This window comes from Poecile atricapillus (assembly GCF_030490865.1).
Source record: "Poecile atricapillus isolate bPoeAtr1 chromosome 32 unlocalized genomic scaffold, bPoeAtr1.hap1 SUPER_32_unloc_1, whole genome shotgun sequence".
In the NCBI taxonomy this organism is placed as follows: domain Eukaryota; kingdom Metazoa; phylum Chordata; class Aves; order Passeriformes; family Paridae; genus Poecile; species Poecile atricapillus.
The window spans coordinates 1-11,892 of NW_026708981.1; the positions used below are offsets into that span (position 1 = coordinate 1).

Genomic DNA, 11,892 nt, shown 5'->3' on the forward strand with positions numbered 1-11,892 from the left:
TGGGATATTTTTGGGGTATTTTAGGGGTATTTTGGGATAATTTTGGGATATTTTTGGGGTAATTTTGGGACATTTTTGGGATATTTTCGGGATATTTTTGGGATATTTTTGGGGTAATTTTGGGATATTTCTGGGATAATTTTTGGGGTATTTTTGGGATATTTTTGGGGTAATTTTGGGATGTTTTTGGGGTAATTTTGGGATAATTTTGGGATATTTTTGGGGTAATTTTGGGATATTTTTGGGATATTTTGGATAGTTTTTGGGGTAATTTTGGGGTGTTTTTGGGGTGTTTCACCTGCCAGGTGAGGCCCCTCCAGGTGAGGATATTCCAGGATATTTTGGGATATTTTTGGGGTAATTCTGGGATAATTTTGGGATAATTTCAGGATATTTTGGGGATATTTTGGGGATATTTTGGGGTATTTTTGGATAGTTTTTGGGATATTTTGGGATAATTTTTGGATAATTTTTGGGATATTTTTGGATAATTTCAGGATATTTTGGGATATTTTTGGGGTAATTTTGGGACATTTTTGGATATTTTGGGATATTTTTGGGGTAATTTGGGATATTTCTGGGATAATTTTTGGGGTATTTTTTGGGATATTTTTGGGGTAATTCTGGATATTTTTGGGATATTTTTGGGGTAATTTTGGGATGTTTTGGGGTGTTTCACCTGCCAGGTGAGGCCCTCCAGGTGAGGGCTCCGTCGCCGTCGCCGCCGTGCCGGGACCCCCCGGAGCCTTCGCCGAGGGGGGGCTGCAGGGGGGGCTCCAGTACCAGTTCAGGAGCGACACCAACGGTGCACAGGTAAATAAATACACCTGGACACAGGTAAATACACCTGGAATACACCTGGGCTACACCTGGGGTACACCCAGACAGGTACAGACACACCTGGACAGGTACAGACACACCTGGGGGCTGCAGGGGGGGCTCCAGTACAGTTCAGGAGCGACACCAACGGTGCACAGGTAAATAAATACACCTGGACACACCTGGATACACCTGGACACAGCTACAGACACATCTGGGGAACACACCTGGACACATCGGGAGGGTCCCCCAGGGTGGGGAATGGGGGGGGGGGGACACCAGAGTCATCTCTGCCCCCCAGCTGTCCCCAGGTGTCCCCAGGTGTGTTTTGGGTGTTCCCAGGTGTTTCCCAGGTGTCCCCAGCTGTCCCCAAGTGTTCTCCAGGTGTTCCCTTCCCCCCAGGTGTTCCCCAGCTGTCCCCAGCTGTCCCCAGGTGTCCCCAGGTGTCCCCAGGTGTTCTCCAGGTGTTCCCCTCCCCCCAGGTGACGTACCGCGTGGTTCAGGTGTATACAGGTGTCCCCAGGTGTATCCAGGTGTCTCCAGGTGTTCTCCAGGTGTTCCCCAGGTGTCCCCAGGTGTATTTTGGGTGTTCCCCAGCTGTCCCTAGGTGTATCCAGGTGTCCCCAGGTGTTCCCCAGGTGTCCCAGGTGTTCCCCAGGTGTTCCCCAGTGTGTTTTGGGTGTCCCCAGGTGTCTCCAGGTGTTCTCCAGGTGTTCCCCTCCCCCAGGTGACGTACCGCGTGGTTCAGGTGTCGGAGGCTCTCTCGATGGCCCCGAGGGCGGCGCCGTCAGCGTCGTCTCCACCTTCGCTGGGACCCCCCAGGTGAGGGGACACCTGAGGGGTGGGGGAGGGGCTGGGGGGATGGGGGAGGGGTTGGGGTGTTCAGGTGGGATTTGGGGGTTCCCAGGTGGGACTTGAGGGTTCCCAGTGAGGTTTTGGGGGTTCCAGGTGAGGTTTGGGGTCCCAGGTGAGGTTTGGGGGTTCCCAGGTGGAATTGGGGTTCAGGGGTGGTTCAGTGAGGTTTGGTGGGTTCCAGGTGTGATTTGGGGCGTTCCAGGTGAGGTTTGGGGGGTCCAGGTGGGGTTCGGGGGTCCCAGGTGAGGTTTGGGGGTTCCCAGGTGGAATTTGGGGTTCAGGGTGGTTCCAGGTGAGGTTTGGGGGGTTCCAGTGAGGTTTGGGGGGTTCCAGGTGAGGTTTGGGGGTCCAGGTGAGGTTTGGGGGGTTCCAGGTGTGGTTTGGTGGGTTCCAGGTGTGGTTTGGAGTCTCAGGTGTGATTTGGGGTTCAGGGGTGGTTCCAGGTGAGGTTTGGGGGTTCAGGTGAGGTTTGGGGGTTCAGGGGGGGTTCAGGTGAGGTTCAGGGGTCTCAGGTGAGGTTTGGGGGGTTCCAGGTGAGGTTTGGGGGTCCCAGGTGAGGTTTGGGGGGTTCCAGGTGAGGTTTGGGGGGTTCCCAGGTGAGGTTTGGGGGTTCCCAGGTGTGATTTGGGGTTCAGGGTTGGTTCCAGGTGAGGTTTGGGGGTTCCCAGGTGAGGTTTGGGGGGTTCCAGGTGTGATTTGGGGTTCAGGGGTGGTTCCAGGTGAGGTTTGGTGGGTTCCAGGTGTGATTTGGGGGGTTCCAGGTGAGGTTTGGGGGGTCCCAGGTGGGGTTCGGGGGTCCCAGGTGAGGTTTGGGTGGTTCCAGGTGTGATTTGGGGGGGTTCAGGTGAGGTTTGGGGGGTTCAGGTGAGGTTTGGGGGTTCAGGGGTCTCAGGTGAGGTTTGGGGTCTCAGGTGAGGTTTGGGGGTTCAGGGTTGGTTCAGGTGAGGTTTGGGGGGTCTCAGGTGTGATTTTGGGGTCTCTCCCCTCCCCCGGGCCGTGATCCAGAACCCCTTCTCTAACGGGGGAGGGGCTCAGGTGTGATTTGGGGGTTCAGGGGGGGTTCAGGTGAGGTTTGGGGGGTTCAGGTGAGGTTCAGGGGTCTCAGGTGAGGTTCCAGGGTTTCAGGTGTGGTTTTGTCCCCCAGGCCGTGATCCAGAACCCCTTCTCCAACGGGGGAGGGGCTCAGGTGAGGTTTGGGGGGTTCAGGTGAGGTTTGGGGGTTCAGGGTTGGTTCCAGGTGAGGTTTGGGGGGTTCAGGTGAGGTTTGGGGGTTCAGGGTTGGTTCCAGGTGTGATTTTGGGGGGTTCAGGTGTGGTTTGGGGGTCTCAGGTGTGGTTTTGTCCCCCAGGCCGTGATCCAGAACCCCTTCTCCAACGGGGGCAGCCCCGGCAGCGAGGGCGGGGCCGAGGCCAGGTTCACCTGGGGGGGGGAGGGGAGCGTGGCCGTGCAGGCCGACCCCGCCCTGAGCCAGGCTGGAGGTGAGAGCACACCTGGGACACACCTGGGGACACCTGGAAACATCTGGGGACACCAGAAATACATCTGGGGACACCAAAAATACACCTGGAAACACCTGGAAACATCTGGGGACACAGCTGGGGACACCAGAAATTCACCTGGGGACTCCTGGGGACAATTGGGGACACCAAAAATACACCTGGGGACACCTGGAAACACCTGGGGACACCAAAAACACACCTGGGAACACCTGGGGACACCTGGGGACACCAGAAATACACCTGGAGACACCTGGGGACACACCTGGGACACCTGGGGACACACCTGGAAACACCTGGGGACACCAAAAATACACTTGGGGGCACCTGGGGACACACCTGGAAACACCTGGGGACACCAAAAACACACCTGGGACACAGCTGGGGACACCCAGAACACACCTGGAACCCAGTCTAGAACCAATCTAGAACCGAGTCTAGAACCGAGTCTAGAACCACTCTAGAACCGAGTCTAGAACGTTCTAGAACACTCTAGAACCTGATCTAGAACGTTCTAGAGCAGTCTAGAACCGATCTAGAACCGAGTCTAGAACCCAGTCTAGAACCGCTCTAGAACGTTCTAGAGTGATCTAGAACCCAGTCTAGAACAGTCTAGAACCCAGTCTAGAACCGAGTCTGGAACCGCTCTAGAACCTGGTCTAGAGCACACCTGGGACACACCTGGAGACACCTGGGGACACCTGGGACACACCTGGAGACACCTGGGGGGGAGGAAAACACACCTGGGGGGACCTGGGAGACACCTGGACACACCTGGGACACACCTGGGGACATCTGGGACACACCTGGGACACACCTGGGGACACCTGGGGGGAGGAAAACACACCTGGGGGAACCTGGAAGACACCTGGGACACACCTGGGGACACCTGGGGACATCTGGGACACACCTGGGGACACCTGGGGACACTTGGGATACACCTGAGGGAGAGGAAAACACACCTGGGCATATTTGGGTGGGGGGGGAACCACATCTGGGCACATCTGGGAGGGAGGAAAACACACCTGGGGACACCTGGGGGGGGGGAACCACACCTGGGGACACCTGGGACACACCTGGGGACACCTGGGGGACACCTGGTGACACTTGGGGGGGATAAAAACACACCTGGGGGTGCTGCTGTGGGGGCCCAGGTGTCCCCAGGTGTCCCCAGGTGTATCTCAGGTGTGTCCCAGGTGTATCTCAGGTGTCCCCAGCTGTGCCCAGGTGTCCCCAGGTGTGTCTCAGGTGTCCCCAGGTGTGTCTCAGGTGTCCCCTCCCCCCAGGTCAGTTCTATGTGATGATGACGCCGCAGGACGTGCTGCAGGCGGGGGGAGGGGCCACGCGAGGCCTCGCCCCCCACGGCCACCCCTACTCACCGTGAGTCACCTGGGGACACCTGGGGACACCTGGGGGGGACCTGGGGACACCTGGGGGGGGTTAAAACACACCTGGGGACACCTGGGGACACCTGGGGGGGGTAAAAACACACCTGGGGACATCTGGGGGGTACCTGGGGACACCAAAACCTCACCTGGGGACACCTGGGGACACCTGGGGGGGTTAAAGCACACCTGGGGACACCTGGGGGGGGGATAAAACACACCTGGGGACACCTGGGGGGGACCTGGGGACACCTGGGGGGGACCTGGGGACACCTGGGGGGGACCTGGGGGACACCTGGGGACACCAAAACCTCACCTGGGGACACCTGGGGGGGACCTGGGGGACACCTGGGGACACCAAAACCTCACCTGGGGACACCTGGGGACACCTGGGGGGTACCTGGGGACACCTGGGGACACCTGGGGGACACCTGGGGACACCAAAACCTCATCTGGGGACACCTGGGGACACCTGGGGGGGGATAAAACACACCTGGGGGACACCTGGGGATACCTGGGGGGTACCAGGGGACACCTGGGGGGAATAAAAACACACTTGGGGACACCTGGGGAACACCTGGGGACAGCTGGGGGATGTTGGGGACACCTGGGGGGGAGAAAAACACACCTGGGGGGTACCTGGGGACACCTGGGGAGGAGGAAAACGCACCTGGGCACACCTGGGGACACTTGGGGGGTACCTGGACACACCTGGGCTCACCTGGGGGGTGTTTGGGCTCACCTGGGGGGGTGTTTGGGGACACCTGAGCTCACCTGAGCTCACCTGGGGGGTATTTGGGCTCACCTGGGGGGTGTCTGGGCTCACCTGAGCTCACCTGGGCTCACCTGGGGGATGTTTGGGCTCACCTGGGCTCACCTGAGCTCACCTGGGGGATGTTTGGGCTCACCTGAGCTCACCTGGGGGGTGTTTGGGCTCACCTGGGGGGTACCTGGGGGGTGTTTGAGCTCACCTGAGCTCACCTGGACACACCTGGGCTCACCTGAGCTCACCTGGGCTCACCTGGGGGGTGTTTGGGCTCACCTGGGGGGTACCTGGGGGGTGTTTGAGCTCACCTGAGCTCACCTGGACACACCTGGGCTCACCTGAGCTCACCTGGGCTCACCTGGGGGGTGTTTGGGCTCACCTGGGGGGTACCTGGGGGGTGTCTGGGCTCACCTGGGCTCACCTGAGCTCTCCTGTCCCACAGGAAGTTGGAGGGGCCGCGGGTGCCGCGGGACGAGCGACGGCGAGCGCAGCACAACGAGGGTGAGGAGACACCTGGGGGGTGAAAAACACACCTGGAACACACCTGGGGACACCTGGGGGGAGAGAAAATCACACCTGGACACATCTGGGGGGGATCGAAACACACCTGGGCACACCTGGACACACCTGGGTGAGCTTGGTGCCACCTGTGCTCCCCAAAAATCCCCCCCAAAAATCCCCCAAAATTCCCAAAAAATCCTAAAAAATCCCCCCCCCCAAAATCTCCAAAAGTTCCCCAAAAATCCCCAAAAAATTCTCCAAAAATCCCTGGAAATTCCCAACATTTCTCAAAAAATCCCCAAAAAATCCCCAAAAATATCCCCAAAAAATCCTAAAAAAATTTCCCCCAAAATCTCCTAAAATTCAAAAAAGAGCCCCAAAAATTCCACAAAAATCTTCTAAAATTCCAAAAACGCTCCTAAAATTCCTCCAAAAATCCCCAAAAGTGTCCCAAAAAAAACCCCGAAATTCCCAAAAAATCCTAAAAAATTCCCCCCCCCCAAATCTCCAAAAGTTCCCCAAAAATCCCCAAAAATTCTCCAAAAATCCCCGGAAATTCCCAAAATTTCTCAAAAAATCCCCCAAAAATCCCCAAAAATATCCCCAAAAAATCCTAAAAAAAATCTCCCCCAAAATCTCCTAAAATTCAAAAAAGAGCCCCAAAAATTCCACAAAAATCTTCTAAAATTCCAAAAACGCTCCTAAAATTCCTCCAAAAATCCCCAGAAGTGTCCCAAAAAAAAACCCCGAAATTCCCAAAAAATCCTAAAAAATTCCCCCCCCCAAATCTCCAAAAGTTCCCCAAAAATCCCCAAAAAATTCTCCAAAAATCCCCGGAAATTCCCAAAATCTCTCAAAAAATCCCAAAAAAATCCCCAAAAAATCCTACAAAAATCCCCCCCCAAAATCTCCTAAAATTCAAAAAAAAGCCCCAAAAATTCCACAAAAATCTTTTAAAATTCCAAAAAAGCTCCTAAAATTCCTCCAAAAATCCCCAGAAGTGTCCCAAAAAAAAACCCCAAAAATTCCCCAAAAATCCAAAAAAAGTTGCCCAAAAAAATCCTCAAAAATTCCCCAAAAATCACCTAAAATCCAAAAAAAATCCCAGAAATTCCCCCAAAATTCCCAAAAATTCCCCAAAATTCCCAAAATCTCCCCCAATCCCGCGGTGTCCTGGCAGTGGAGCGGCGGCGCCGGGACAAGATCAACAACTGGATCGTGCAGCTCTCCAAAATCATCCCCGACTGCGGCGCCGACAGCGGCAAATCCGGCGCGGTGAGAGCGGCCCCGGGACCCCGGGAATTCGGGGGAATTTTGGGGAATTTTGGGAATTTTTTGGGAATTTTTTGGGGATTTTTGGGGGATTTTTGGGGATTTTTTGGGGATTTTTTTGGATTTTTTTGGGGATTTTTTGGGGAATTTTTTGGGATTTTTTTGGGATTTTTTGGGAATTTTTGGGGGTTTTTTTGGGGTTTTTTTTGGGGAATTTTGGGGGATTTTTTTGGAGTTTTTGGGGATTTTTTTGGGACTTTTTGGGGTATTTTTGGGGATTTGTTTGGAATTTTTAGGGGAATTTTTTGGGGATTTTTTTTTGGGGGGAGATTTTTTTTGAGTTTTTGGGGATTTTTTTGGAATTTTGTGGGGTCTTTTTTGGGATTTTTTTGGGGATTTTTGAGGATTTCTTGGGGATTTTTTTTTAATTTTTAGGGGATTTTTTTGGAGTTTTTGGGGATTTTTTGTTGGGAATTTTTGGGAATTTTTGGGGGGTTTTTTTGGGGATTTTTTTTATTTTTGGGGGATTTTTTTGGAATTTTTTTGGAATTTTTGGGGAATTTTTGGGAATTTTGTGGGGTTTTTTTTGGGATTTTTTGGGGAATTTTTGGGGATTTTTTTGGGGTTTTTTGGGGAATTTTGGGGGATTTTTTTTGAATTTTTTGGGTTTTTGGGGGGGATTTTTTTTTTATTTTTGGGGATTTTTTTGGAGTTTTTGGGGAATTTTTGGGAACTTTTTGGGGTTTCTTTGGGAATTTTTTTTTTATTTTTGGGGGATTTTTTGGGGAATTTTTGGGAATTTTTGGGGATTTTTTTGGGGTTTTTTGGGGAATTTTTGGGGATTTTTTTTTAATTTTTTGGGTTTTTGGGGGGGATTTTTTTTTTATTTTTGGGGGATTTTTTTGGAGTTTTTGGGGAATTTTTGGGAATTTTTTGGGGTTTCTTTGGGAAATTTTTTGTTATTTTTGGGGGATTTTTTGGGGAACTTTTGGGGATTTTTTGGGGGAATTTTTGGGGATTTTTTGGGGGAATTTTTGGGGTTTTTTGGGGGATTTTTTTTTTATTTTTGGGGGATTTTTTTGGAGTTTTTGGGGATTTTTTGGGAATTTTTTGGGGGTTTTTAGGGGAATTTTTTTTTTATTTTTTGGGGATTATTTTGGAGTTTATGGGGATTTTTTTGGATTTTTTTGGAATTTTTTTTGGTTTTTTGGGGAATTTTTTGGGGTTTTTTTGGGGGATTTTTTTGGAGTTTTTGGGGATTTTTGGGGGATTTTTTGGGGATTTTTGGGGGTCTCAGGTGAAGTTTTGAGGGTCTCAGGTGCAGTTTTGGGGTCTCAGGTGCAGCTGGGGGTGGTTTTGGGGGTTCCCAGGTGGATTTTTGGGGGGTCCCGGGTTAATTTTGGGGAGGGGTCGCGCCGGGGGTGGTTCAGGGCGGTTCTTGGGGTCTCCCAGGTGGATTTTTGGGGGTCTCAGGTTAATTTTGGGGTCTCAGGTGCAGCCGGGGGCGGTTCAGGGCGGTTTTTGGGGTCTCCCAGGTGGAATTTTGGGGGGTCCCGGGTTAATTTTGGGGTCTCAGGTGCAGCCAGGGGTATTTTTGGGGTCTCCCAGGTGGAATTTTGGGGGGTCCCGGGTTAATTTTGGGGGTCTCAGGTGCAGCCAGGGGTATTTTTGGGGTCTCCCGGGTGGAATTTTGGGGGGTCCCGGGTTAATTTTGGGGTCTCAGGTGCAGCCAGGTGTATTTTTGGGGTCTCCCAGGTGGATTTTTGGGGGGTCCCGGGTTAATTTTGGGGAGGGGTCGCGCAGAGCAAGGGCGGGATCCTGTCCAAGGCCTGCGATTACGTGCGGGAGCTGCGCCAGAGCAACCAGCGCCTGCAGGAAACCTTCAAAGAGGCCGAGCGGCTGCAGATGGACAACGACCTGTTGCGACAGCAGGTGCTCCTATCGCGACAGGCCCCGCCCCCAAAAAACCCCGAAATCGCCCCAAAAATCGCCCCAAAAATCGCGACAAAAATCGGCCCCGAGTGCGGCGTGAATGGGGAGGCCACGCCCCCTCGGCTGAGGCCACGCCCCCTCGGCTGAGGCCACGCCCATTGTGGGCGGGGCTTTGTCCTTATATGGGTGGAGGCCACGCCCACAGCGTACGGCGGGGTTCCCACGGGGTTCATTGAGAAAAAAACGGGGGGGGGATTTTGGGGGGTTCCGGGGGGATTTTTGGGGGGTCCCGGGGGGAGATTTTGGGGGGATTTTTGGGGGGTCCCGGGGGGATTTTGGGGGAATTTGGGGGGTCCCGGGGGGGACTTTGGGGGGAATTTTTGGGGGGTCCCGGGGGAGATTTTGGGGGGATTTTTGGGGGGTCCCGGGGGGAGATTTTGGGGGGATTTTTGGGGGGTCCCGGGGGGATTTTTGGGTGGATTTTGGGGAAATTTGGGGGGTCCCGGGGGGGACTTTGGGGGGAATTTTTGGGGTGTTCCGGGGGGAGATTTTGGGGGGATTTTTGGGGGTCCCGGGGGGGATTTTGGGGGTTCCCCGCTCTCACCCCCGGGAGGATTTTTGGGGGTGATTTTGGGGGGTCCCGGGGGGTTTTTGGGGGTATTTTGGGGGTGATTTTGGGGTGATTTTGGGGGGTCCCGGGGTGATTTTGGGGTGATTTTGGGGGTGATTTTGGGGATGATTTTGGGGTGATTTTGGGGTGATTTTGGGGGTGATTTTGGGGATGATTTTGGGGTGATTTTGGGGTGTTTTTGGGGGGATTTGGGGGTGATTTTTGGGGTGATTTTGGGGTGATTTTGGGGGATTTTTGGGGATGATTTTGGGGTGATTTTGGGGGGATTTTGGGGATGATTTTGGGGTGATTTTGGGGGGTCCCGGGGGGGATTTTTGGGGTGATTTTGGGGTGATTTTTGGGGGGTCCCGGGGGGGATTTTGGGGTGATTTTTGGGGATGATTTTGGGGTGATTTTGGGGTGTTTTTGGGGGGTCCCGGGGGGGTTTTGGGGGGTGATTTTGGGGTGTTTTTGGGGGGTCCCGGGGGTGATTTTGGGGTGATTTTGGGGTGATTTTGGGGGGTCCCGGGGGTGATTTTGGGATGATTTTGGGGTGATTTTGGGGTGATTTTTGGGGATGATTTTGGGGTGATTTTGGGGATGATTTTGGGGTGATTTTGGGGTGTTTTGGGGATGATTTTGGGGTGATTTTGGGTGTTTTTGGGGGGTCCCGGGCAGGTGGAGGAGCTGAAGAGCGAGAACGCCGTGCTCAGGGCGCAGCTGCAGCAGCGGGGGCTGGACGGGACCCCCGAGGGGACCCCGCAGTGAGCGCAGCCCCTCCCCCACCGCCAGCCCCTCCCCCACACCCCCCCCGCCCCTCCCCCCACCCCCCCCACCCCCCGTTTGTAATTACCGTGATTGTAATTAACTCTTTGTGCTCCGATTCTTCTGGAATGCGCCGCTGGGGGGGGGGAGGGGGAGGGGCGGCCCCTCCCCCACAATTTGGGGGTTTTTGGGGGGTGGGGGAGGGGTGGAGAAGGGGAGGGGGAGGGGGGATGGGGGAGGGGTCGCGATGGGAGCTGGGGAAAAAAAAACCAACCAAAAAACACCCCAAAAAACCCAAAAAAACCACAAAAAAACCACAAAAAACGCCACCCAAAACCACCCGAAAAACACCCAAAAAATACACCAAAAAAAAGCCCAAAAACGCCCAAAAAACCCACCCAAAACCCAAAAAAAACACCCAAAAAAACACCCAAAAAACACCCAAAAAATACACCAAAAAAACCCCCAAAAATGCCCAAAAAACCCACACAAAACCCAAAAAAACTACCCAATAAAAACACCTAAAAACACCCAAAAAGTACCCAAAAAACCACCCCAAAAAAACCTAAGAAAACAAAAAAACCACTCAAAAAAGCCCCCAAAAAAAACCCAAAAAAATCCCCAAAAAACAACCCAAAGAAACCCAAAAAACACCCAAAAAACAACCCCAAAAAACACCCCAAAGAAACCCCAAAAATCAGCCAAAACCCCCTCCCCAAAGAACCCCAAAACACCCAAAAAAGCCCCCCCAAAAAACCACCAGAAACACCCAAAAAAACCAACCAAAAAACAACCAAAAAACACCCTAAAAAACCACCCTAAAAACAAAAAAAAAACACCCAAAAAACACCCAAAAAATACACCCAAAAAACACGAAAAAAACACCCAAAAGACCCCCAAAAAAACACCAAAAAACACCCAAAAAAGCCACCAAAACCACCCAAAAAGCCACCCAAAACCACCAAAAAAACCCAAAAAAACCACCCCAAAAAACACCCAAAAAAACCCCAAAAAACCACCCGAAAAACACCCAATAACACCCAAAAAAATACCCCAAAAAACCACCCCAAAAAACCTCAAAAAACCACCCAAAAAGCCACCCAAAAACACCCAAAAAAACCACCCAAAAAACCACCCGAAAAAAACCACCCCAAAAAACACCAAAAAACCACCCCAAAAAACACCCAAAAAAACCCCAAAAAACCACCCAAAAAACACCCAATAACACCCCAAAAAAATACCCCAAAAAACACCCAAAAACCGCCAAAAAACCACCCAAAAAAACCCAAAAAACACCCAAAAAAACCTCCAAAAAAAACACCCAAAAAACACCCAAAAAAACCCCAAAAAACCACCCGAAAAACACCCAATAACACCCAAAAAAATACCCCAAAAAACCACCCCAAAAAACCCCAAAAAACACCCAAAAAAACCGCCAAAAAACCACCCCAAAAAACCCCAAAAAAACACCCGAAAAAACACCCAAAAACC

The 11,892-nt window shown here is 52.5% G+C and overlaps 1 protein-coding gene across 1 annotated transcript; it reads left to right on the forward strand.

Moving 5' to 3' along the window:
• Positions 1-301: 301 nt before the first annotated feature.
• On the forward strand, positions 302-10,459 carry LOC131573993 (upstream stimulatory factor 2-like; the record flags this gene model as incomplete). Its single annotated transcript, XM_058828353.1, is given in 10 exon segments — positions 302-320; positions 701-813; positions 1,547-1,577; positions 1,580-1,641; positions 3,023-3,152; positions 4,457-4,550; positions 5,764-5,822; positions 7,003-7,097; positions 8,898-9,026; positions 10,315-10,459. Coding segments are annotated over 10 exon segments (822 nt in total), but the record flags the coding sequence as incomplete, so codon positions are not given.
• Positions 10,460-11,892: the final 1,433 nt, after the last annotated feature.